A 27,357-nucleotide genomic window follows, 5' to 3' on the forward strand; every position below is an offset into this window, starting at 1 on the left:
TAGCCGGCTGGGGGAGCCCCGAGAATCGCAGGCCCGTCCCCCCTTCCTCCCCCTCCTCCCCCACGTGTCCTCCCGGAGCTCAGCGGCCTGATCCCAGCCCCCCCCCTCCCTCCTCCTCTGCCGCCGCCGCCGCCTCCCTTCCCCGCTTCCCCGGCGTGAGGAGCAAAGTTGCGCCAGCGGCTGGGGGGCGCTGCCCAGGTGAGGGGGCGCCGCGGGTCTGAGTCTCAGGGGAGCGGTCCGACCCTGCAGCAGGGGTCAGGGCGGAGGCGGGGGTAAAGAAACAAACTTGCAAGCCAAGACACCCTCCGCCCTGCTCGGGAGCCTGCGTGGACCGAGCCCTCGTGCAGGGAGGGAGGCAGCGGGCCGGGCCGGACTGAACCTGGACCGCGCAAGGGAAGGGGAGGTTGGGCGACGGGCCAGGCCTGGGTTCGTCTAGATAGTCGGACACCTACCCGAACCCGGGCTAGGGGGTCGAACCGAGCCCCCAAGGGAGCTGGGGCGCCAAGTGGCCAAGGCTTTCTTTTTCTGTCTGTGGGGGGTGGGGAGAGATGAGGCGGGGCTGGACCAGCCCGGGGGGGGAAGGGGACTCAGCCCTCCCCGCAGGATCCATCAAATCCACGTTGGAGGGGGGGGGAGGGGGGGGGGGGGCGGTGCGAGGGGCAGGGCCGGGCGCGAGGGGAGGGGGAGCAGGGGGTGGGGTAGGCTAGGGGCGTGTAGTTAGGCTCAGGGTCCGTACCCGGCCAGATCGAAGGTAGCTAGCTGCCTGCCTGCCTGCCTCCTTCTTCTTCTTCTCGGGGCCCAGAGCGGAGGGAGGGAGGGACGGAGTGAGAGAGCGAGGCCGGCGGCGGCTGCGGCGGGCGGCCGGCCCGGCGGAGAAGGCCAGCTTCCGCGGAGTTTGTGCCCTGGGCTCCCCGGCCCCGACCGCCCGCCTCCCGCGCACTAAGAGGGTCAGGGGATTGACTGGTAAGCAACTACGAGTGTTAGACGGTGTTTGGGGAGGTGATTCCGGGAAGAGTCCAGATGCCACCTCCAATTGTGCTGGCCTCCCGTGGCCCCCCACCCTCGGCATCTGGAGTCTTCTCTTGAGGCAAGGGGCGCCAAACCGCCCCGAAGCAGCCCTGGGGTTTGCTGGCCCTCTCTCTCACCCCTTCGCCCATCTGATTCTCCCCGAGGAGCGAGGCTTGGGGAAGTGGGGGGCAGGTGGGGCAGATTTTCCCTCCTGCGGGCGACAGCCTTATTCAGATCGTCTACGCCTCCTTCTCCTTGAATCCTGTATCGGATCGAATCACCGAAAAACGCTGGGGTCTGGATCATCTTTCCTGACCCAATGCTCCCCCCCCCCATCCCTACAACAGGGATTTGATAGATTTCAAGGATAGGGATGAATCCCCTTATTCCCTACGCCTTTAACGATCACTCCGGATTCGTCTCCCCCCCCCCCCCACTACCACCGCCCCCCTTTCCTCGGAGCTATTTCTACTGGAATCGGAAGAAAAGAAGAGGGGTATTTATGTGTCTCCCTGTTTCTCCAAAGGGTCGGCGTGCTTGAGGACTGTCAGTCTCGTAAGAGGAAAGTGGTCACCACTGAAACTCGGGTCGCCCCCGGAATTACTTAGGTAAGGCCGTGGAGGGGGGGGTGCAAGAATAAGGGGGGATGGGGAAGCCCCTTCGGAGTGTTTTTTCGGACTCCTGTTTCCCGAGGGGTGGGAAGAGAAGGGGAGCCCCTCCCAGCGCAAGAAGGTTTTTCGGGGGGAGATAGTGCTGGGGGGGTGGTGACTGGGGGGGTGTCAGAGGAAGGGGGGAGTCACGCCCAGCCAGCTAGGGGAGCCTCCCTCAGGCCCCAGGGAGGAGGGGACTGAGTGCGACTGCTCAGTGCTGCCCGGCGGGGGAGGTCTCGGGTCTCGGGATCTGCACACTGGATTGGGCACCAAGGGGCCCAGCAAAGTGCGGGCGCTGGGGGAGGAGGGGGGGCGGACTTGGAAGAAAACATTGAGAGAGACCCCTAGCTTTGGGGCAATGACCTTCCACCTTCTTCCTCTGCCCTCTTCCCTTCTTAATCCTCTCCCTTTCTGGGGTGACTGGAAGGAAGGGGGGGGGCGTGGGTCTCTTCCACCGGTTTGGATCGAGAGCACCTCTGCCTCTCTCGGGAGTCTAGCTGCTTGCCCGGCTTGCTGCAGCCACCGCCGCCTCCCTCTCCCTCTCCGGAATCCGCTCCGTCCGCACAGCGATCAACTCCCCCCCCCCCATTCTCCCCCCCTTCTCCTCCCCTCCCTGTGTCACTGGGGCTGCTTTGGCTCTGCCCCCTTCGCCGCCGCTTGCTCCCTGCTCTTGTCCCTCCCTCTCTCCACCCCCCTACTCCTCTTCTCCCCCCACCCCAAACCTGGGGCATTCTGGGAGCTGTAGTCTCCCAGAGTGGGGCACGGCGGGGCTCGCGGCGCCGGCCGGACTGCACTTCCCGTCGCGCTCCGCGCCCGGCACCCACTCCGAAGGCTGTGCTCGCACACACATACACACACATACACACACACATACACACACGCATACACACATACATACGCGCACGCACAGAGATACAGCGCTCCGCTCCTCTCTCCCCCTCACTCTTTCGCTCGCTGGCTCGCTGGCTGCCGCGGCTGCCAGTGTGTGTCTCTGCCTCCCCTCAGCTTTGCTGAGCCCTCCCTTCTTCCCCTGGCAGTTCCTAGAGTCCGACCCGCCGCCAGCCAGCACTGAGAGGAAGAAGGAGGAGGAGGAGGAGGAAGAGGAGGAGGACGGCGAGGAGGAGAACGAGCACCAGGAGGAGAGGACGAGCCGGAGCCCGAGCTGGAGGTTGGTGGTTGGTTGGTGGTCGATGGTGCTGAGCAGGGGGGCTTAGGGCGGTACGAGCGCGGAGCGGGCAGCGAGCGGCGGCGTCGCCGGGGCTGGGGCTGGGGCCAGCAGCCAAAGGGAGCCGGGGTGGCGGCCTGAGCTGAGCTCCCCAGCCCAGCCCAGCCCAGCCAAACCCAGCCGACCCGAGAACAGGTGCGTCTTTTTTTTTTTTTTTTTTCCGAAATTTCTTCCACCCTTCCGATCCTGTTGGTTGGACTCCCCGGCTTTTCGCCTCGCCTCACTCCGCTCACTCGCATCCAAGCGAGCCTCTGCCCCACCGCCTCTCTTCCCAGCCTGGGGACCGGTGGGCGGGCGGGCAGCCGGGCGGCGTCCTTCTCTTCTCTGTGTCCCCGGACATTGCGCTCTCCTGGGGCTGGGGCTGTGCCCGCGCCCCGCCCCTTCTCTCCCCTGGGACACCCCACTCCAGGGTACTCCACTCCACTTCCCAGCCCGGCGCGTACCCCAGTCCTCTGCACCCCTGGCCAGGTGAGACTTGTTCCCCTGCGGGGAGAAGAGCGGAGCCGCCGCCGATCAGAACCTCCTCTCCGGCCGGGCGGGGGTCTCCATGGAAACGGGCAGGGGGTGATGTGGTGGCCCCATAACCTGGAAGACGAAGTGTTGGGTGCAAGGGGAAGAGGGAGAAAGGGCGGCAGCCCGCAACTTGCCCTGTGCCCGGGCCCTAGATGGGCTGGGCAGCGGGGCAAGAGGGAGAAGGAAGGCGTCGGCCCGAGGGGGAGTGGTCGGTGGTCTGGCAGGGTTTCGTAGAAGGTGACAGAGAAAATAGCCCCTACCCTTTAAAGAAGGGTGTACCCTGCTAGTGTGCTTGTGGCCCCTCCTTCCCGGGGTGCAGAGCCAGCAAGGAAGGAGGGGCGCTAGTTTGGGGAGGGGGTGGATTGGGAGTAATCTTCTGGGGTCAGGGACAATTACCTGAGCCCCTTGGAAAGAAAGCGTAGGTGGCTTAGGGACCACCTGGGCTCCCTTCCCCTGTGGACACCCTCCCCCCCCCCCAGGGCCAGGGCTGTATTTAAGAGAGGTTGGACCCTACGGAAATCGCTGTAGTTGCCCTCAGCCCTGGCCATAAGAAGGTACCACTTGGCAGAGCCCTTCCCACCTCCTAAGCCGAGGAATGGAGGAGGACTGGACACCGGAGCCGGAGGCCGGACTGGTGTGTGTGTGGTGGAGGCGGGGGGGGGGGGGGGGGCCGGGGCAAATTACTGCCGCCCTTGGGGAGGGGAGGAGAGGAAAGCAAGAGATAGCTCTGTAGCGCCTTGGTCGGCTTGCCTTCGGTAGGGTGGGCGGGAGCGGCTTTGGAGTGGCTGGGGGAGGGGGGACCCCAGAGCAAGGTTTGGGGGGCGAAATCGGGCGGCGGGGCCAGGCGGGGCGTGGGGCGGCGGGGCGGGGCCGGGCCGGCCGGGGCGGTGCTGCGCCGCCGCCGCCGCTGCCGCCGCTGTTACCGCCGCCGCCTTTGCCGCCGCCGTTTCTGCTGTTGCCGCCGCTGCTTCGGCTGCTGCTTCTCCTGCTGCTGCTGCTGCTGCTCGCCCGCGCGGCCGCTGCCGCCGCCGCCTCGGGGCGCTGGGCGGGGAAGGGGAGGCCCGGAGGAGTCCCGTGCCGGGCCAGAGGGCGCCGGCAACGGCCGGGCCGTGGGGAGTGGGCTGTCCCGGGGGCGGGGGCTAGCGGGGGGTGGAGTCCCCGACGGGGGGCGGTACGAGCGAGCGGGGACGAAGAAGACAAGGAGCCCCGGGGGCCGAGTGCATGGAGGACGAGGTGCTGGGAGAGAGAGGAAGGGGGGAAGGGAAAAAGGGACGGGACGGAACAGTGCGGATCGGACGGAGGGGTTGGGTGGGGTCCCGAGACGGGGCTGGGGGGTGGGGGGAAGGTGGTGCAGAGTCTTCGCCCAGGGCTCCTAAATGGGACTGAGCCGACTCTGAGGAGGGCACCCGGGCCCAGAGAGGGGATCTGGAATCGTGGATGGAGGCAAGTGGAGGGGAGGGGGAGGGGGTCTGGAGTGCTGGGGTCTCAGAGAGAGGAAGACCGGACAGGAGGGACGTCCGGGCCAAAGCTGGGAGGGGCCCTCAGAACAACAGCAGACTCATTGGAGGGGAGGGCTGTTTTATACAAAGATTTGATCGATTTTAGGGAGAAGGAGCAGCAAACCTGGTGTTATATGTAAAGATGTGATCAGTTGGGGGGGGGCAGCAACCTGGGCTTGCTACCAGTGACCCAGTTCATTCAGGGCTGCCTGCCCAGCCCTACTCAAAAACAGGCAATAATTTGTTTAGAGGTACAGCAATTTGGGGGGAGTCACAGATAGTTCCTGTACAGGCCCCCAGAGTAAGAGGGAAGGAGAAGTTAGGGGGTTCCTGGACAGGGTAGGTAGGCCACCAGGTACTGTAGTCTGTGGCCTCTGGATGGGAGAAAGGCATGTGTGGCATGGTTTTAGGACACTTTGGTTTGGGGCTTATCCCTGAAAGGATACTTCCAGGATTGTCAGATAAATTCTGGGCTGGAGCTGTGGTAAAGAAATGCCACTCCAGGTTCATCCAGCTTCCGAGTCTGTCTTTGACCATCATTCTTGAGGGAGAGGCAGAGAGAGAGAGAGAGAGAAAACATTGAGGTGGGGGTGGGGAGAAGGTGGAGTAGACTGGGTACAGTCTTAGACTAAGGGGGGGGGCAAGGTGGCAGCACAAGTGCTCGCGCGCACACGCACACGCACACACACACACACACACACACACACACACACACAGACACACAAAAAGACCTGGCCAGCCAGGCTTCTCTGGTGCTGAGAAGAATCGGCTGAGGTCTGGGGGAAAGAACTTAGGTAGTGATGTTTGGAGAAAAGTAAACAGAATGTTGGTCACAAGAGCTAGTGGACTATGGGGCTAGAGTATGGGGGGAAGGGGGGAGGTGGGTTGGGGGGTGTTGAACTGCAGCATCCCTGGGGCCAAGAAAAAAGAGAAGGACGGTATCAGAAAGGGTAGATGAGAAGACTGAATTACCAAGTGGGGCCAGGAAAACTTAAAACCCCTCACTCAGGCTGCTGCCTGGTATATATAGTTTGAGAGGTATGTGGTGAGCTTTGGGGCTGGGCAGAAACCCGAGTTTCTGAGCCTGGCCACACAGGACTAGGTGGAAGTGGGCAGTAATGATTTTTGCAAAGGGAGGGGGGTCAGGACAAGTTTCCATTCTAGAACCTAGAAGAATGGGATTCAGGAAGTGATTGATGGGGGAGGGGGAGAGGAGGGACCTGAGAGCTGGTGACAAGGATGTCTGAATTAGGGCCTAGGGAAGAACAGCTCTTTCTGAGGGGCCAATGAGAAGGAGAGAGCACAGCCTTGGAATGGCGGGGGGGAACCCTCATTGTGGAGGGAGTGAAGCTAACCAGAGCTTGGCTTCCTGCCTTGGGCCCAGGAAGCCACTCTGCTGGGGTCCTGGTCAGGGCAGAGAAGAGGGTGGTGATCCTTGTCCAAATGAGGGCCTGGGGAAAAGGCATCCAATGGGAACTCACAGTGGGGAATGAGAGACAACCAGATGCCTTTTTTCCTCCTAGAGGAACCAAATTGTCACGGGAAAGCCCAGGGGCGGCAGGAAGAGAAGGTTCCTGAGAATCATGATCACAAGTTGGGGTTCTTATCGATATATGTCAGAGCTGGCAGGAGTAATCTCAGAGTAATGGAACCTCTTCCCATGCACTAATTTATAGAGATGCAAACTGAGGCCCAGAGAGGGGAAGGGACTGACCCAAGGTCACACAGTGAATCAGGTCCAAAACTCAGGTCTCCTGACTTTGAAACCAGTTCTCTGCATTATTCCACATGCTGCTTATTGTCTCTGCTTCTGTTAGTGTGGAATTTCTGAAGCAAGGGGGATGGGGGTGGGGGGGGCAGATCTTCAGACCATTCCAAATGACATAAACTCTTACAGCCTCATTGGTCTAGTGGTACTTGGGGTGGGGGGAGGTGAGGAGGAGTGCAGATTCCTTCAAGGGGACAGGATGAGAGGGGAGAAAATGACTTGACTATGTGATAGGAGGGCAAAGGGAGAAGGCAGGAAAGGGAGGCCTTCTTGCATTGGCTGGACAGTGAGGGAGGAAGGAAGTGGTAATTGATAGTGGCAGGTGGGGGGTTGTGTGGCAGGTCCTAGTAAGAGCTAGGGGGAGGTCCTGAACTTTCCAGGAGAAAGTTTTCCAAAGTGGAGTCGGAAAGTTGGGGGGATCCTTTAACCTCCATACAAAGACTGGGAGGCAGATTAGAATTCAGTTTAATGAAGCACTTCCTAACAGAGTTGTCCAGCTTCATTTTCTCCTTTGGAGGCTGAGCTGTTGCCTTTTCTAGGATCTCTGAGGTCTTTTTGAGTCTAACATCTGTGAACTGAGCTGACTCCAAGAGTAGTGAGTTCCCCATCACAGTGGGTCTGGGAGAAGGGTTAGGAGCCCTCCCAGCTGCTTCGATTCTCTAATCAGAGGTTCTGAATGGAGCTGGTAAGGAGTAAGTATCCAAAAAACAAGGGGCATCATCAGTGGGGATCTACTCATGAGGGAATAGGGAGGATTTGGAGAAGTTACAAAGACAAAGTGAGGCCAAAGAGGAGAAATCAAGGAGGGGGGTGGGTAACAGATAGAAATTAGAGCAAGAATTGACTCAACTGGCACTACTGGGTGGAGGTGAAGGTTTGCCTCTGTGTTTGCCTTGATTTCCCCAAGATACTGGACATGGTCTGGAAAGATGGAAAGATGTCAATGCTGGCTAGATGGCCCAGTGTGCGGGGCTCAGAACTGTTTGAATCAGTTGGTCATAAGCATTTAGAGAATACCTGCTCGGTGCCAGGCACAATGTTAAGCAGTAAGGATACAAAGAAAGACAGAGACAGCCCCTGCCCTCAAAGAGCTCCTAGTCTAGCGGGACAGACAACGTTTAAACAACTAGGTCCGAACGAGAGAAACTGGAGAACTGGAGATGATCTCAGTGGAAAGGCCTTAAGGGTCAGCAGGACTTGGACTGGAGTAAAACTTCCTGGAGGAGATGAGATTGTAGTGGAGACTTAATGGCAAGCTAGGGAGTAGGAGATGAGAGAGAGCTTTCCAGGCTTTGGAGGAACATCCTGGGAAAATGCCTGAAGGTGGGAGATGTCTCAAGTGAGGAACAGAAGGGCTTTGAACTCCACATAGAGGAATTTATAGTTTGTATTTATATTTGACCAAGATCAATGGATCAGTGCCAGTGTGGAGGGAGGTCTCTAGTGGAGTGCCACAGGGCTCTCTCCTCAACCTTGTGTAACTCAGCATTTTAATCAGTGACTTGGATGAAGGTCCAAATTTCATGCTGATTAAAATTTCAAATGGCACAAAACTAACACTTCGAATGACAGTCATGATATAGAAAGATCCATTCTGAGAGCCATATTTTAGGACAGATGTTGCAGGGCTAACATAATATAGCCAGCTTACTGACCTTTCAGTCAGAGGACCTGGATTTGAGTTCTTGTTCCTTGGCTTCCTACCTGTGTTAACTTGGACAGTTTTCTCTCTGGGCCTTGATTTTCCCCTCTTCAAAATTAAGGGTTTGAATGAGATGATATCTCTGGTCTTTAAGCCAGAGTATATTCAAAAAGTGATCGTATATATGAGGATCATTGTAGGGAATTTGTATGTTTAGCTTGGAGAAGACTTAGGGGGAGACAAGATAGGCTTCAAGTATTTGTGGGGCTGGCATGTATATATATATGGTCACAGTTTGGCTGCTGGGACCAGTGGCTGGGAATTAGAAGGAGATTTAGGTACACGCAATATAATGAAAAACTTTCTAAGGATTTTGTTGTTAATTGGTTTCAATCTTGTTCGACTCTCCATGATCCCATTTGGCTTTTTTTTTTTTGGCAAAGGTGCTAGAGAGTTTTCCATTTCCTTCTCTAGCTCCTTTTACATATGAAGAAACAGAGGCAGACAGGGTTGCACAGCTAGGAAGTGTCTGAGGCTAAATTTGAACTCAGGAAGAGAAGTCTGGTGCTCTCTCCACTGCAGTGCCACCTAGTGTCCTTCCTAAGTATTAGAGCTGTGCCAGTAGGCTGTCTCAGGTAGTCTTCGGTAAAGAGCTGCCATTAGTAGAGGTCTTCAGGTAAAGGGGTGACTGGTTTTTAGCCTTTTCGCTGAAGAGCTTTATATAAATTATCTCATTTTTTAAACTTCACCAAAGCTCTGGGAGGTGGGTGCTATTATCCCTATTTTACAGATGAGGAAACCGAGGCAGACTATAGTGAAGTGACATAGCTAGTGAATATCTGAGGCAGGATTTGAACTCTGGCTTTCCTGACTCTCCAGCCCAGCTCCATATGCGCTTCACTGCCTAATTGGAGTTTGGTGACTTCTGAGGTCACTTCTAAGTTGGAGACTTCATGATCCTGGAAAGCATGCTACTGTGTTTCCCTGATAATAAGACCTATCCCGAAAATAAGCCCTCCCCTTACTGTGTAAGATTCCTCTAAAATAAGCCCTCCCCCCAAAATAAGCCCTATTGAGATTGCTACTGTAGTGAGCCCGGTGAAACGCACACCGCACTCCGAGCTGCATCCAATCAGAGCTGTAGCAGTGAGCGCGTCATCCTGTTCTTCCCCAGTGATTTGCTTATTGAATAAAGGTACATTTTTTGTTCACAGTTACCTGTTTATTAAAATTGCTGTCAATGTTCATTAAAATAAGCCCTCCCCTGAAAATAAGCCCTCTGGTGTTTTTCTGTCCAAAAAAATTAATAAGACAGTGTCTTATTATCAGGGAAACATGATAGGTTTGGAGTCAGAGAACCTGGGTTCGAATCTCCATTCTGCTCCTTATTTCCTATGCAATCCTGGGCAAGTTATCGGACCTCTCCAAACCTCAGTTTCCTTAGTTGGAGAGTGAACTCCAATATCCCTTCCCACCCGAAATCCATTAGTCTATAACCCTAACAGAAAGTAAGGGGCAGGAGGGATGCAGAGGCCCACAGGTCAAAACAAAATTTGGGAAATTTTGAGTAGAACAACTATACAGCAGTGGAACAGGGGAGAGCCTGAGCTTGGAGTCTGGAAGACCAGAGTTCAAATTCAGCTGCAAATGCTGCCTAGCTGTCAAGACACTTAACTTGTGCTTCAGTTTCTTCATCTGTAAAATGGGGATAATAACAGTACCCATCCATCTTTCAGGGTTGTTGTGAGGCTCAAATGAAAAATGTTGGTAAAAGCCCTCAGCACAGTTCTGGGCACCTAGTAGAAGATAAATAAATGCTTTTACCTTCTCCTTCCCTTCCCCTGTAACCTGTGAGGACAGCCAACAGTGGAGCCTAATGAATGCTGGTTGGTTGAATTGAGTGGGACCAACCCATTCTTCAGATTTGCAAATAGAAAAGTAAGGTTAAGGTAAGGAGTGGAGATTCTGGACTGAAACCCAAGGAAATGTGGAGATACCCAGAGGGAGTTGAATGCCTGGAGGGGAGGCATCATCCATTAGGTTGACTTAGCCTTGGGCTTGGCTGGAATGGTGTAGGAGGTGGGGAGGCATGGTTTGGGGTTAGCCATAGCTTGGGGTTAGCCATTGTGGAATTGGGGAGCAAGCAGGGTAAAGAAGCCAATGCCAGGGTGGGCTCCAGGTAAGTTGATATAAAATAGATTGGGAGGGGGAGATCTCCAGTGCCTTCTCTGAGACCTTGAATAGAGGAAATAATTTCTTAACCCTGACTCTGGAGTTAGATGTGATCATATGATTGCTAGACTGTTTAGGGACAGAGTAGAACTGGAGGAAGAAGTGATCCAGAGGGCTGGATTTGGAGTTGGGGGGACCTGGGTTCGAATCCCTCCTTAGCTCTTCTTGTTCTTTCCTCAGATGCTTACTAGCTGTGTGACCCTGGAGAAGTCACCACCACCACCACCCCCATGTCGTGTGCCTACCGCCGCAGGCCCCCCCCCCCAGCTTTCTTCTTCTCTCTAAAATGGGGGCAGTTGGTTCTATTCTATGATTGATGGACTGTTTCTGGACCAAGCAGGCCTGAGAGGGTGTTTAGAAGAAGTGGTCTAGAAAGTTAGTGTCCAAAAACCTGGACTCTGCCCCGGCCTGGCCTCTTCCTGGCCTGATCAGCCCTTCCTGGGGTTTCCTGCTTCTCCAAAGCACTTAAAGCCTGGCGGACCTCAGGCGGTTTCCAAACGTCAGCTATTATTATTTTGATTCTCTCCCCCCAGGATCCTCCTTAGCTGTGTGACCCGAGGCTAGTCTCTGAGCCTCAGTTTCCTCCTCCACAGCCCAGCTGGGATAATAATAGCATCCCCCCTCCCCCCAGGGTTGTCGTGGGAAGAAGATGAGACCGTATGTAAAGCGGCTTGCAAACCTCCCCAGAACCGTCAGCTGTGCCCTGATAGTATTCTCGAGCCGAAAAGCTCATACCTCATACGTCGTTATTGCTTTGATTGAAAGGAATGCTAATTTAATGCTGAAAGTCTACCTCTTCTGCATTGCATTCTTTGTAGCTTTTCTGAGCTGGCTGGGGGTGGGGGTGGCTAGGGAAGGGGAGCTGCTGACGGGCCAAAGTTGAATTCTAGCCATGGGCTTTCCTTTGCTATAACTTGTATGTCCAATCACAAGGTTCTTCGATTTGCAACTCGAGCCCCTGGCCAGCCATGATCCGTTTAAAACAATGGCTTTGAAATGGCCGCATGTCAGGGTCCCTCTCCCTCCCCCCCAGACTTAATGACTTGTGGCAAATTGGAAGGGGTGGGGATTTGTATTTGCACTTTACTGGTCTGAACATGTGAGGCTGGGCATTATTGCAGAAGGCCCTAAGTGAGAGGCCCAGAAAGCATTGGCCAAGCTTGCTGGCAGAGAAAACCGGGCTGCCTTCTTGGTGAATTGTTTTGGCATTAAGTTCTGGCTTTTTGGAGATCCCAGTGTTAGCACTGTTTAAGGGTCCAGTCAGGTTGTGCTATATTGTGGGTGGCAGGGCCGAGGAGAATTGCCAGACCTCAGTGCTTGCTGGGAGGCTGTGTTGTACCATCCCACTCCCATCATGGCCACCACTGGCTCAGCCATTGGGCCAAATGGCAAATCCCAGGCTGAGGTTTTAGAAGTGGGAGGGACTTCACAGGTCATCAGGAGATAGTATCATCCAATAGAAAGAACCCTGGCTTTGGAGTCAGAGGACCTAGATTCAGATTTTGCCTCTGATACTACCTGAGTCACCTTGGACAAGTCACTTAACCTTACTAGGTTTGGTTGCCTCCTCTGTAAAGTCAGAGGATTGGACTACATGGCTGCTGACATCTTTTCCAGCTCTAGATCTGTGATCCTAGTTACTTGACTCAGTTTCCTTCTAGAGGGTTCCTTCTAGGTCTGTGATCCTCTGTATAATCTTAACCAGTCCCTTTGCCTCTCTGGGTTTCCTCTTTTGTAAAATGAGGGGTTCAGACTACGTGGCCTCTGAGATCCTTTCCCCATCTAGATCTGTCATCCTTTCATTTTACAAAAGAAAGAAACTGAGGCCTTGCCCAAAGGCACACTGGTTGCCAGTGGCAAAACCAGGGCCCAAGCACAGGAAATTAAGTCAGCCATCTGACTCTTCTCCCTAAGCTAGATTTAACTTGGTTGGACTGGGTTGACATTATGATCTTGTTTGTTTGGTTTTTTACCTTCTACTTCTTGAAGGCTATCTTCCTTTACTATTCTCACCGAGTTCCCTTACTGATCACCCTTGGCGTAAAGGGTCTTTAGGATTCAGAACTGGAAGAACCCATGTAGTGGCACCCTCCCATTTTCCAGATGTGGTAGAAGTGGCCTTTCTACCATCATATAGGTGGTGTTCGAGGTAGGGCTCCAACCTGGGTTCTTTGGCTGGAAAACCACGATTCTTTCCCCTGCTCTACATGGCCCTGGTGAATCAATCCCAGCTGGCCAAAAGGTCTGCTGGGCCTTCCTCCTTTCCCTTGGTGGGACAGGAGCAATGTCTCCTGAGTAGTAGGAAGAGACAGCCTGTTTCTGTCTCCTACCTACATGATGACCTCTCTACCTTTGAGGCCACAGAGGCAGCAATATTACCAGCTGTGTTTCACCCCACAGTTCCTGGCAGGAAATGAAGAAAGCCGTTCCAAGGGAAACTTCATGGAGGAAATGGAGGGAAGAAACTGGGGGGACCCTGACCCCAGGCCTCATTGTTAGTGTATGGGGACTAGACAAAAAATTATTGCATTTGGAAAAATGCTGAGTGGGTTCTTTGTGAGCCTTTCCAGTAGAGGGATACTAGCTTTCAGGTCTGCTATGATGGGCAATTCCCCTCTCAGTTAGTGCTCACCCAGGGTAGTACCTCACCCCCAAACCCCCCTCCCATAGAAGGCTGGGGGAGAGGGGACTGTCACCAGATAGATGACACCTTCCTCTGATACTTCTTTGGATACTTTTATTCCCACACTAATGGGGTCATAGATGAGGAGTTGGAAGGGACCATTGTAGTTCAACACTCATTTTTTAGAGGGCAGAAACTGAAGTCAAGGAAGGGAAGTGACTTGTCCAGGGTCACACACAGATGGGACCATAGATCTCCATCACATATATGTCTAGAGTTGGAAAGGAGTTTTAGAAGCCGCATAGTTCAGCCTCCTCTCCCCGCCCCCCATTTTACAAATGGGGAAATTGAGTCCCAGAGGGTTTAAGTGACTTACTGAATGTCACACATAAGATCTGAGATCTCAACTTACAGATGGAGAAAACCAGGCAGGGGGAGGAGAGGTAACGGCTGAGCTCACACTAGTGAAGGTCAGCCCTGGGATTCAGACCTCTTAGCTCTGATTGGGGATGATCTTTCCACTGCACCTGGCCCTTGGTTCCTTTACCTCTAGATTGAGGTTCATGCTAATTCTCCATGTTGCCTTCCTCAAGGGGTGTCCTGAGGAAAGTGCTTTGGGAACCTGGAAGGATTAGAGACTTGGGAACTGCAGTGATTGGGTTTTTTTTTTTCTCTTTTCATTTTTATTAGAGACATCAATAAAAGGGGGAGGAAGGAGGGAACGGTTGAAAACTAGCCAGCACCTGAATGTAGTCTGCCGGCATATGCACCGTTCCATTCCCGTGGACCCCCTCCCCCAACCTCTGCCCACAAGGGTCTGAAGTACCTTTTTCCCCCTCTTGGGGGGGGGGCAGTGAAATCTCAGTGATAATTATACAGCTGCTACTCCTGTTTACAGCTCTCCATTAACTGTGCTCGTAAAGGAGATCATTGGCAGGGAAAATCCAAACCTGAGAATCAGAATTTTAGAAAGGTTGGTTCTTTGGCTTTGGAAAATGCCTTGTTATTCTTGTTGCCCTCTCTCCCTGGCTCCCTCCCTAAGGGATTTACCTTCCTAATTTGTTCTCCGTAGGCAAACATTAAAACTGGTGGCCAGTGATGGAGGATAGCTGGAAAGGCCAGGGACTACAGCAGGAACAGGGAAGGAGAGGAGGAAGCCCAGCAAGGTTGACAACTGAGCCTCAGATAATCCTCATGTAGTTCAATGAAAGTCAGTCTATATTCTCGGGCCCAGCTTGGTTCTGTGTGCTTCATGTGGGTCTCCTCTACTGGAAAGAGCCAGCGAAGGGACCTTGGGGCTAGACAAATGAAGCAAATCAAGGATTTCAGCTTTTTGCTCCTGAATCCACCGAGAGTTGTATACCGTGTGCTTCCTGGCCTCCTCTGCTCTGGTAGGTGACTAGAGACAAGAGACTGTGCTCAGGACCAGAGATCTAGAGGCCCAGGAACAGAGTCCAAGGGTGAGTGGCCTAAGGTCATCAGTTTAGAATTAGAATGGACCTCAGAGGCCTTCTGGTCCTGCCCCCTTGTTTTACAGAAGAGGAAACTGAGGCCCAGGGAGGGGAAGGGACTTCTCCAAGGTCACACATAGGATCCTTGGTCTAGAGCTGGAAGGGACCTCAGAAGCCACCTAGTTAGCACCCTCATTTTACAGAGAGGGAAACTGAGGCCTGGAGAAGGAAGGTAATTGGTTCAAGGTCACACAGGTAGCTAGTTGGCATGGCAAGAATTTGAACCCAAGCCCTCTAATTCCAAAGCCAGCTGTCTTGCCATTGTACCATACTGCCAGAGGTATCATGAAGCTTCTGCTCCCTCCCCACCCAGCTCCAGGCAACAACCAACCAGCCCTCTGTGTGTTAGTAGCTAGTTTCATGAGTTGCTGTGGCTAAAAAAAATCCCTTCCCAGGTTGCCATCTCCCGCTGTGGCCACTTCTATGAGGCACAGTCTTTCTGTCTTTGGGTCTTTCCCTCCAGGCAGGACCTACTATATTATCCCCCCTCCCCTGGAATTCACAGGTGCCTCCGTAGAGGGAGGGGGGGAAACAAACAAAAGAGAGGAAACTGTCTCTCTGCCCTCCTCAGCTTCTAGGCTAATTGCTGTTTGATTCTATGGAAGTCGCCAGGAATTTCCCTCCGGAATTTTGAGGGATGGTGGCATATTCATGGCTTAGTGGTCAGTCTCTCATACCTGGGCTAGCAGGGAAGAGAAGAGTCAAAAGAGGAATTTGAATCCTGTATGTCTTTGGGACATTCCTATATTTGGCTTTGGAACATGGGGATGCCAAGCACCCAGTCCTATCCCATATTGTCCATCCAGGGGACAATAGAAGGACCTTATGGATTCCTTGGCCTTTTAATGGACTTAGATGTGGCAAAGTTGGAGAAAGTACTTCCTCCCTAGATCTGGTCTAACCCCCTCATTTTACAGAGGTGGAAACTGAGGCCCAGGGAGGGGAAGTGAGTGACTGGCCCAAGGTCATACGTGGGTTCCTGGATCGACAGATGGAAGAGATTTATCAGAGGTCATCTAGTCTAGCTAGGTCCAGAGAAATTAAGTGACGGACTCAGAACTAGAATTCAAGACTTTAGCCTCTTGGGCCAGTCATATCTGTTTTTTAACTATACCATGACATTTTAGAGAAGGCAGTGGAAAGAAAACTTTTTTCCATTTGTATAAAATGGAAAAAAAGCTAATGTAACAGTGACTAGAAATGGGAAACCTGCTTAGAGATATGGAAATGGAAGAGGCATTTTTAAAAATCTCCTTTTGTGCTCCTTAATTGTTGAGATAAGTGACAGCTTTTATGATGAGTGCCTTAGTCATTGTCCTTTCTCTCTGGGCTTTGGCTGGCCTGGAGTCCTGGGTGGTGAGCTTGTCCTTTGTTGTTGTTTGTCCTTCTTTCTGTAAGAGGACCTTAAGTGGTACTAGGCTCCCCACTGGCCAGTTATAGTTGGGCCATGCAGCTCCTTCCTTCCTTCCTTCCTTCCTTCCTTCCTTCCTCCCTTCCTTCCTTCCTCCCTCCCTCCCTCCTTCCTTCCTTCCTTCCCTCCCTCCCTCCTTCCTTTTCTCCTTCCCCATAGGGTATCATACCCTTAACTATGGGTGCTCTGCCCAAAGGAATATAACTTTTGATCACTGAAACCTAACAAGATGTCTAGGGGTTTAGGACTAGATTTTACAGACGATGGGGTAAACCCAGATCACTCTGGCTCTCATTGATTGACCAGCAATAGGTCCTAGCCCAAGTCTCACTTGGTCAATGCTTGGGTTCTGATGTCTCAGAGTGAGTGTAAATAGCAGTTGTTTCTGTTTTGGCCAGGGCCAGTGAAAACCCTGAAGGTTTTCACTTCCCAGATTGATTTTTTTTTTTGACTAGGTAAAAGAGGCTATTCTTTGCCTCATTTTTACCTAGCCTTAATTGCTGTATAGGTGTTGCCTCAGACTAACTGACACCTGGGAAAGACCTTAACTCAAAAAGGCCAAGGCCTTCTACTGCATCAGTTGTCTCCAGTTGTCCTGATGTATATCTTGCCACTGGCTCCTGATGGCTCAGGAGGAGAGTGAGGCTGGCAACCTTGCAGAGCCCTGCCTCTCTTAAGTCCAGTTCACTTGCAGATCATGACATCTCCTTCCTGATGTCATGGTCCTTTTTGAGAATGAAGGACAAACAACCACTTGTCATTTGTACCCATTTTACAGATGAAGCTCCCATAAAATTGACACAGGAGCCATCTGTGAAGATGGGGGCTGCTGATTGGCTTCTCCCACCCTCAAGTTTTCACAGGGATATTTTGCTTCTTTGTATCATATCAGGCAGCAGGAATATCAGTGATGCTTGTTCAGATGAGATGTGGTGGGTGAGATTGGAGGGATCCCAGAAACAGCCCAGGACTCCAAGGAGAGACCATGAAGCAGGAAGACTGATACTTTATCAGACAAACCAGGACTTAGCTTTCTGTGAGGGTTCAGTATATATCCTCTCTAGAGCAGTCCCATCGAGAGAGTTAGATGAGGGCTGGAACCCCTGACCTTGGCGAGCTTTCCTCTGGTTGGACTCTGTGATGCATGCATCACATGTCACACAATGTCACGCCCATTGGCCATGTTTCCATTCGTGTAGTCTCCTTGATTCCTTGTTAAGAGGAATTGCAGTACTTGTGGATGAGGGTGGCTGGAACAAGGTGTAGGATGGGGACCTAATAACTATGGCAATTTGTGTGAGGCTGGGACGGGGGTGTTTTATAGCACACTAAGTTGAAGCCTTTCCGAGATTGGGCCTGTAGGGTGCACACAAATGGAGATACTTGGTTGGCCAAACAGCAGGCCCAGGGGCTGGTGGCAGAATGCCTCCTGTCTCCTAGTTGCTTGGGACAGACTGGGGTTTTAAGGGCAGAGCTAGGAAGGACCAAACAGTCTAGCTCCAAGTGCTACTTTTCTTCTATCCTTTCCCACCTGTATGTTCTCTGAAAGCCATGAAGCTTGATGGCATTATGGGAAGAAGTGGCGACTTGATTCCCATGACTTAGAGCAACTGGCAGGAGAGTCTAGGTGTTCTTGACTTCAAGCCAGTGTTCAGTTCAACTGATGAACATGAATTAAGCACCTCCTGTATGCCAGAATCTCTGCTGGGTACAAAGACAGATGGAAGTAGGAAGTAGTCCTTGCCCACCAGGAGCTTACATTCTGCTGAGTGTGTGGAGGGTGGTGGGCAGTTCACGTACAGAAGTACATGCATGCAAAATCAGTTCAAGAGGAAGAGAATGCTAATAACTCAGAGGGGATCAGGAAAAGTCTTTTGTTAGAGGGGCCACTCACAGTTCTTGGAAGTGGAAGGGAAGAAAGGACATTCCAGGCATGGGGCACTGCTCATGCAAAGTCACAGAGGGGGGAGATGATGGAACATTGTATGTGAGGAACAGACCATTTTGACTGGAATGGAGAGTGAACAGAGGGAAGGAATAGGAAATAAGACTGAAAAGGCAGATGGGAGACAAGTTGTTAGAGGGCTTTACATCCCAGACTGAGGCTTGGGGCAAAGCAGCATGATGTGGTGGCTAGAGAGAGCTGCCCTCTGTACTGGGAAGACCCTCCTCTGACACACGTGGGCCGTGTGACCCAGGGCAAGGCACTGACCTCTCTCTCTGTTCTGGATAACTCTCCAACACTAGAAATTGAAGAGACGGTGCCTTAGTGGGAGGGAGTTCCTTGCCCTCATCCTTGTGTCAGTGAAATCACAGGTTCAGTCCATTTCCCTCTATCCTGGAGACAAGAATGAGCCACAGATGTTTAAGTAGGGGGTGGGGGTGGGTAATATGGTCACATCTATGTTTTAGGAATACCAGTTTGGCAGCAATGTTCTTCCCACCATATCATATTTCCTGTCATTCTATGGAAAGATCAAGGCTATGGATGCTGTTGAGGGGTGTGGATATTGAAACATCTTCACGTGGGAGATTATTGAATCAGGAAAATGTTTAAAATACACACCTTCCTTAGTGTATAGTCTCATACTTAGTAGGGAGGGTACTTTATGAGTTCAGAAGATATGAATGTTAGTTTCCAGTTCCAGAACATTGAATGAAGCAAAGGATGGAACCACAGATTCTAACGGTAGGAGTTACTGCCGAAGGGACATGCATCTTTGTAAAAAGAAAATCCTAGCATTTCAACGCTCAACAATTAGTTATTTGTTAATTTGTTAAGTGATTTGTCCAGCTAAGGACCAGGTGTTAGCAAAGTCAGAATTTGAACCCAGGACTCTTTGACCTCCAAATCCAGGGTCCTTCCCACTCAGCCAGGAGACTCGACTCATCTTACTGTCTATTTTCCCTTTGAAAGACATGCAACTCGATTGGATGTATGTGAAGGCAGGAATCATCATAAGCTTTTCTCTTGGACATTGATATGGTTCTTTCCACAGTATCTCTTAACTTTGTCTGAGGGTTATTCTTGGATGCCCTTTTCTGAAACTAATGGTTTTTGGCACTAAGAGGGTGATTCTTTGCCTCTGGCCACCATTCGGGAGTTGTACCGATACCCATTTGTCCTATTGGATTGTGCATCTCCAAATTGCAGTGTTGTCTACCCTGAGCCCACTTACCTCCTGAAGTCATCCAGGGGCACTTGTAGACCCAATGGTAAGGCCGGGCTTTCATTGAAGATGAACCCAGGTCATCACAGAAGAGAGGGAGGGGTGTGCCACTGATTTGGGCTTACTCCAGGAGACCCTTGACATTGGCTGTCTTAGTGGTTGGGTCCAACAAGGAAGTCTTGTAGAGTAGCTTACGTTCTGTAGACTACCTGGGGTGAACTTTTGTCAGGATTCCCTCAGCCACCCCAACTTGGTGTGATGCATCAGTGGCCATGACAGAGAACCCTGTAAGATTTTGGGAAACTTGGCTATATGTAGTTCATTTGTTCTTGCTCTCTCTCATTCTTGCTCTCGCTCGCTCATGTTCTTGATCTCACTTTCTCACTCCTGTTCTTGATCTTGCGCGCTCTCTGTCTCTGTCTCTGTCTCTCTCTCTCTGTCTGTCTCTGTCTCTCTCTCTCCCTCTCTCTCTCTCCCTCTTCCTCTCTCTCCCTCTCCTGCTCTCTCAATCTCTCTCTCCCTTTTCCTCTCTCCCTCTCCCCCTCTCTCAATCTCTTTCTTCCTCTTCCTCTCTCTCTCCTTCTCCCTCTGTCTTCCTCTCTCTCACACACTTCTGCTCTCACCCCCTTGCTCTGTCTCTGTCTCTCTCTCTCTCTGTCTCTCCCTTTCTCCCTCCCTCTCTCTCTCTGATCTCACATAAGTCCTTTCCTCCTCGATGAGTCGATGATCTGAAGGGTTCCCTGGAGCTCAAAATTCCACGCTCTTGGCCAGATCTCTATTTTGTTGCCTTCTCTATTTATACGTCCCTTCCTTATGTTAATATTTCGAGGAGCTGTACCGCTGTTGGTATGGGCACCCATCCATAACTTAACAGACAGTCTTCCCGAGTTTCTGTGGCTAAAAAAAACCCCTGCTCACCCTGTGGCTAATGTGGGGCCTCGGCCTCTCCAAATGTAGCTGGGCTGGTACTTTGGCACTAGCCCGATGCCCAGCTATCATGCAGCCTGTGATGGAGACCTGGCCAGAACCTTCAGAAGCCCAGGGTCAACACTGTTCCCCCAGGAGGACTGGAGTAGAAAATGCCTTGTCCTTTTCTAATAATAATAAGCCATGCTTCTCTGTCCAGTCACCTTCCCCCCCCCCCCGATCCCCCACTGCACTTTGTTCCCAGCCCTGGGTAGTAGGATGGGTTGAGGGTGTTTATTCCTATTTTACAAAGAAGGAAACCAAGGCTCAGAGAGGGGAGGAGAAGGGACTTTGCCAGGGTCACATGGCCAGTAAGTGGCAGAGCCAGCCCTTGAACCCACCCAGCTTCCCATCTTCTGGGTCCTCATGCTTCCCAGAAGAGAAGGAGGAAGGCAGACCCAGTGAGAGCTGCTCTTCGTTGGAATCTCGCTGTGGCCTGCTTTGCCTGGGGTTTCTCGGAGATGTCGGCTCTGTGCCTTCACCTGGTCTCCTGACTGCCTAGGCTTTCTGACCATCCTCCTCTTCCTAGCCATAGACTGCATCTTCTTAGAACGTTTCTTCAGCCTTGTCTCCCACCAGTGCTTCAGTTTAGCCCACAATGGTGAAATAGTCCAGGTTCCCCTATTGCTTTTCCTTTGCCTTTGTACTTGTCACATGCTCTGGGCCTCTTGTGTCCTTACCTCCTTCTTCTGGTACATTTTAAAAATTATTATTCCAGTAGTTCCCTCACATAGAGATCAGGAAACATAGGATGTCAGGGCTGGTCAGTTGGTCCATTCTTCTCATTTTAGAGAAGAGGAGACTTAGACCTTAAGATGGGAGTGATGGTAGGATTAGAGCAGAGGAGGGGAGGTCTTAGTGACCACCACCTAGTCGACTTACTTCATTATGGAGAGGAGGAAGAAGGAATGGGGGCCTGGCATGGTGACACATGTGTGTAATCCCTGCCACTGGGAAGGCCGAGGCTGGTGGATCCCTGGGGAGTAGTGAAATACCAGGCTGCCTGAGGAGGAGTGAAGCAACCCAGGTTGAAAACCGAGGAGACCCAAGCTTCTGTGCTGATGATCAGTAGTGGCATTGGGACCGTGGCACTGGGAATGGCATTAGGGCCATTGCACTCATAGCCACCTGGAAGTGGCCAGTGCACTTTCAGGCTGGGTGAGATAGGGAGATTCAGCCTCAGAAGACCAAGAAGAAAAAGAAGAAACAGGACCCCCAAGAGAAGAGCCTTGCCCGGTATCATCCAGAGGCCCAGGGGGCTTGAACTGAGATTTGGTCTCTCCCAGTGGTTTAGGATAGAAGGCTCTTTGCCACCACCTTCTCCCCTTCTGCTCCGCAAAGACTGTTATGGGCTTGTGGGCCTACCTACCTTCCTGCTCCTTTCTGTATGGATTTCCAAGGTTCAGACGCTGCTGATTTGGGGACTGAGGAATCTCTCCCTCTGGTCACATTGACTTCTCCTGCCTGTGTGATTCAGAGGCTGAGCTAATCCGCCCAGCTTCCCAGCTGGATGGAAGCCTCCTTGCTTGTAAATGTTGCCCATCCACTGAGGTTTCAAGTGTGGATATTTGTTGTCAGGGTATGTGAGGTGTACTACCCTGGTGGCATGGGAGGATCACTAGATCTGGTGCCAGGAGATCCACATTGGAGTCTGGGCTCTGGCACTTATTACCTGTGTGACCGTAGGCCATTTTTGTTTCTCTTCTCAAACCTCTATTTCATCATCTGTAAAATGGGTGTAATGACCCTTCCCTTCCCAGCCCTGTTGGAAAGAAAGGCCTTTGCCAACGGTAGGGCACCAGAGAAAGGAGAGCTGTTGCTGTTTCAGGGGAGGGGGGTTATCAGGTGCTGCTTTGATCTGTGAAGTACTCTTTCCCTCTTCTGGGAAATAGATGATCGTCTTAAGCATTGTCCTGCTGTGGGGAGCTCAGTACCACCAGGAAACTGTGGGAATGTTTGCCCTTGTCTGAACCTCTTCCTCAGCTGGACCTTCTTCCCTGTGAATAGAGCTGGGGTAAGCTAGCAGTGTTGCGGTCCTGCTCTGCTGGTGGGTTCCCTGCACTCTCTCTCCCACCTCTTCAGGGAAGGCCATCTTTTAATCTGTCAACACAAAGGCTGTCTTTAATTAGCAGTAACACAGGGGAACTAGGAAGGCCGTAGTATATCCCAGAAGCCCACCTGTCTGATGCTTTGCAGGGAATGCCTCCCTTTCCAGGGCTTCTGGAGGTGACAGCCTAGTTCACTGGGTGCTCAGCGGCCTTTGAGAGGTTTGGTTTTTTTTCTTTTTTCCTGGAGATTGTTATCTGGGTGATTCATCCCTGGCCACAAGGTTTCCAAATCCCAGAATTCCCCTCACACACATAGTTCTGCTTTGGGTCCCTGCACACCAGAATAACCCAGGTAGTAGCCTCAAGCTCTGCCTTAGGATGCCCCATGGCCACTTACTCAGCCCTTCTTTCTCTGGATACTCAGGCAGCCAGTACCCTCCACACCGGAATGCAAATGGCTGTGGATGACCTGAATCTTCTAATGCTTTGGGGGGGGTGGCGGGGAGGGACACAGGAAGCAGGGAGGAAGGGTACCCATGGAAAAAAAGCCACCTGGTCCATTAGCTAATGACCTGATCTCCTGTTTCTCAAGCCAGGGTGGGTGACTCCATGTGTGCCCAAATGAGCTGAACCAAGGGGGAGGCCCTAAGGACAGTAAGGACTCAGCTCGCCACATTGCTGGAAATTGGTGGGCCCCAGAAGCCAGGGCTGTGTAGGGAGCCCCGTCATTCTGAGTGCTGGGGGAGCCCGAGTTTAGAGGAGCCCCTGTCCTTGTCCTCCTGGAGTTCCCAGCCCACTAATGGCTTCAGCTCTACAAGGGAAATCTTTAAATCTTTACCTTGGAGCTGCTGGACCTAGAGCTGGAAGTCCCTCAGATGCAAACCAGTCCAACTCCCTCATTTTACAGAGGAGGAAACTGAGGCCCAGGGAGGGGAAGAAACTCATCCAAAGTCATACAGGGAATGAGAGAGCCAAATCTCTGCTCCTCTCACTCTAGAACCATTTCTTTTTTTCCTCTGTATCTGGTACCAGAGGAAAGCCCACAGACTGTGGAGTCAAAGGACCTGGTTCACATCATGCTTCTGAATCTTACTAGCTCCTCATTTCTCTTCTGTATAATGGGGGTGTGTGGGGTGGCCTGGACTCCATGGTCCTTGAGCTAGGATTCTTTGATGCTTCTCATCTGCTTTCCTGCCTTATTAAGAAGCTTTTTGAACCCTCATGTGTTGCAGAAAGCTATTTTTTTTTAATGCAGAATGCTTTCTAGATAACATTTAGTGATTCTTCCTTTGTTCTCTGAGAGGACCATGACATCAGGGAGGTGATGCCATGAGTGGCAACTGAATTGTGGAGCTCTCTTAGGATCCCGACTTGACAGATGAGGGATGGAAGGGTGGGTGAAGTCATGTGACCTTCCTGGAGCCTCCTGGGGAGTGGGGCCCTAGGTCTTCCTTTGGGTTCTCTTTTCACCGTACCGTATTGGCAGGGTGGAACATCATGATAGCATGTTGGAAAGTCTGCTGCCCTGCTACGCTTGGGGCTCATCTGGGCAGTGAAGGCCTTGGATTGGGGGCCTCCAAAGAGTCTTTCAGCTTGCCCTTTTGGATGCTACACTCAGTGATGATGTCATCCAGTGTTAATGTTAGGAATATTGAAGTCGGTGTCCCCTCAGCCCCGGATAACCTGCAGGCTTTTTGCTTCTATATAAATCCCCAATATGAGCTAATTTTGCTTTGATTTGCCTCTTTATAAAAACTTGGACACGATGAATCGATAGGTCAGGCTGCTTGTGTTCTGGATAACTGGGGCTATTACCTACTCAGCCCAGGAACCCAGTCAGCATGGGAGCACTTTGGGTAATACCACCCTTCTCAGGGCAGGAACTGGTTACTGTAGCAGGGACTTAGAGACAGCTTTGTGAGCTCCAGGTGGTCAAGGCTCAGCTATGGAAGTCCCCTTTGGAGTTGTCAGTTTAACCAGGTCATGGTGAGATATGCTGAATCTGATTGGGAGAAGACCCTATACTTGGTTTGCTTTAATCTGGGCCCATCTTGAGAACAGAAAAGACCATTTTTAAGAGGCTTTCTCTGGAGGGTCTTTCTCTGTGCACATCATGGGTCTATCCTGATACCTTGGTTTCTACTTCACCCTCACCCTGACCCTTCCCTACCTCTTACCTCACATAGGCACCCCCTTACATGGAACCATTTCCAAAAGGAATTTCCGGGAGCCTGCTTGGGTGGCTGTATTCTGTGGAACCCCTGGTCTAGGAATCTTTCTTTTGTTTTGTTGTTCAGCTCCCCATCTGTCTTGGAAATAGGATTTTTCTCTCCTTGCCATAGTCCTTAGCCTCTCCATGATGGGAAATAGTAGCTCTTTTCCATCTAGAAACCTCTGGGTTTGTCTGTGCCATTAGATCCCTTGGTCTTCTGCAGCTTGCTTCATCTGCCTTCCGGCTTGAATATTCTGGCTGGCTTCTTTGATGAACAAAAAGTTTCCCTAACTGGGATAGAGTCTTAGAAGTAATTTCATTTGAAGCCTCCATTTTACAGGGGAGAGAATCGAGGCCCAGGGAGGGGAGGGGACTTACCCAAGTTCATACAGCTATTGCCAAGAGTTGAGTAGAAAGCACCAAGATTTTCTGTCCCTCCACCACCACCCCACATGCTCGCTCTGAGAAAGGTCCTTCATAACAGCTGTTTGGAATCTCACTCCACCATCCACATGACTTTATCTTGGCTTTGTCTGTTTGGACCTCTTAGGCAGAGCAGCTCTGGTGGCTTCCATCCTGGTGGTGAAGGGCTGTCATGATCTCTACGGCACCACTGTATAGTGGGGTGCACAACTGGACCAGTACTGACCGTATTCGTATGTGTGGCATCAACGAAGACAGGTAAGGCAGCTCAGTGGCTTCTGAGAGCTTCAGGGGGTGGGGAGCAGCTTGCAGAGTACTCATCCCAGCCCATGTACCCCGAGAATTGAGGTGTCATGTAGGGTTGGTGTGTGGATTGGGGCGGGGGCAGGGGGCAATAAGCTAAGCCTGGCCCTGGCCCAGAATGCACTTGTCTTCCTCTTGATGCTCAGCCCCCTGAGCTCCCCGGGGAGGGGCCCTTGCTGCTGTGTCAGCAATGGACCTTTGGCTGGGTAGCCTCCACTGTGAGAGGGAAAGGGAAGTTCAGGCTCTTTCAGTTTTATTTTACGGGGCTCAGGCAGTGTCAGAAGATATAGAAACCAATCTTGGACTCGTCCCTGGAAGAAAGGCAGCACCTGACATGTAGAGTCTTCTCCATGCTGGAAACTCCCATTGCCTTTGCTCATGCTCTTGGGTCTTCTGGGCCTGCTGCTGCTGCTGCTGCTGCCGCCGCCACTGCCGCCGCCGCCACGGCAGTGCAGGGGAAAGTTCGTGGGCTGCCGGGAAGGGCCAGAAAGCCCGCAGTGGGCTTTGCTGTCATTTTAGTTAGATAGGGTTATTTACTGGTGCACTGATTATTCATGTCTTAAACCTAGATCCCGATTTCTAATCAGAGTACTCTAGATTTTAGAGCTACAAGGAGCCTTGGAGGTCATCTCATCCAGCCTCCATGTTTTCCAGGTGAGGGGACTGACTGACGACACTAAGGAAGGAAATGACTTGCCTGAGGTTAAGAAGTAGTAAGAGGGACAGCCAGGATTTAAACCCAAGTCATTCATCTTAATCCCAACATTCTTTCCGCTAAACTATGATGGTCCTCTGATTCCCAGTCTAGTATCCCTTAGATGATGCAGTAGAGTGAATATGGAATTGTGAGTCAGGAGATCTGGGTTCAAAAGATGATTTGGGGGAAGTTCCTTTCCCGCCTGAGCCTCAATTTCCTCTTCTGTAAAATAAAGGAGTTGGACTTGATGGCTTCTGAGGTCCCTTCCAGGTCTAGAGCTAGGACCCTATGTGTGCCCTTAGGCAAGTCCCTTCCCTTCTCTGGGCCTCAGTTTCCTCTTCTGTAAAATGAGGGGGTCCCTTCCAGTTCTTGATCTAGGATCTTTTGTGTCTTACGGCCAAATTCTTCAGGATCATCGAATTGTAGATTCAGAGCTAGAGGAAGGGGACCTTAAAGTTTTCTGATTAGCCCTGCTCATTTTATAGAGGAGGAAATGAAGGCCAGAAGGACTTGCCTAAGGTCATGCAGTTATAAGTGGCCCAGCTGAGATTTGAACCCAGATCCTCCTACTTGTCAGTGTTCTTTCCATTGTACTAGTGACTCCTGTAGGGGATCTAGAAGCTTTTGAATAAATAGTGATGAGGTGTGGGCGCCTTCCCCACAGCAGCCCTGTGTGCCCCAGTTTTTAGAGGCATCTCTTGGCTTGGGGAGTGATTGGCCCAGCTACTCCGCGGATTGCGGTAACATATCCAAATCACAGGCCAGGCCGTGTCGCTGATTTCCCTGTATTTAATAACTGAGAAATGATGGCTACCTAATAGAATAGCCTTTGAGTTCATTGAGGCAGAGCGTCATAGATTTTGAGCTGGAAAGGATCTTATATGTCATTGAGCCCAACCCACTTATTTTCTAAGTGAAGAAACTGAGGCACAGAGCTAAGAAATGTCTGAGACAGAATCCAAACCCGAGGATTGGTTCCTGACTCTGAGGCCAGCGTTGTGCCATCTACTCCTACTCCTATGGCATATTCCCCCTTCTCGCCGCCTCTATTTGACAAGAGAAAACGAAGACTCAGAGCATGAGGTGGTGATTGGGAAGGGGCCACTGGAATCGAAGCCCCCCCTCACACCCTCCATGTGTTCCCCCATTTCCTTCCATTCTTTATTACTCATGGCCCCTCATTTTACACAAGAGCAAATTCAGCCTGAGAGAAGGGAAGGATCGAATCTGAGCTCACAGAAGTTTCACTGGAGTCTCCTCCGTCAAGGTTGTGCAGCTGCTCCTAGGGAAGGATATCTATTTCCAGGGAGAATTTCATGCAGGGTCAGGAGGGGATGGAGGGGGAGAAGTTTATGTGTAGGGAGCAGGGGGATCTGATACGGTTCTCCCCTCCCCTTCCTGGCTGGGGCTTGTGTGAGTGAGTGAGAGAGAGAGAGAGAGAGAGAGAGAGAGAGAG

General features: G+C 51.8%; 1 protein-coding gene across 2 annotated transcripts in view; it reads left to right on the forward strand.

Annotated features, from left to right (window-relative positions):
• Positions 1 to 738: 738 nt before the first annotated feature.
• Positions 739 to 27,357, forward strand: part of BCORL1 (BCL6 corepressor like 1) — a 67,972-nt gene continuing 41,353 nt past the window's right edge. For both annotated transcript variants that reach the window (XM_069074054.1, XM_069074055.1), the window contains exons 1-4: positions 739 to 963; positions 1,535 to 1,616; positions 2,696 to 2,826; positions 25,029 to 25,159. In XM_069074054.1, the coding sequence (XP_068930155.1) occupies positions 25,074 to 25,159 (86 nt within the window). In that variant the 5' untranslated portion in view covers positions 739 to 963; positions 1,535 to 1,616; positions 2,696 to 2,826; positions 25,029 to 25,073. The remainder of the gene's footprint in view (positions 964 to 1,534; positions 1,617 to 2,695; positions 2,827 to 25,028; positions 25,160 to 27,357) is intronic.

The sequence above is a fragment of the Petaurus breviceps genome, unplaced genomic scaffold (assembly GCF_028583685.1).
Source record: "Petaurus breviceps papuanus isolate PSGF00001 unplaced genomic scaffold, PetGlider_PUasm1.0 90881, whole genome shotgun sequence".
Taxonomy (NCBI): domain Eukaryota; kingdom Metazoa; phylum Chordata; class Mammalia; order Diprotodontia; family Petauridae; genus Petaurus; species Petaurus breviceps.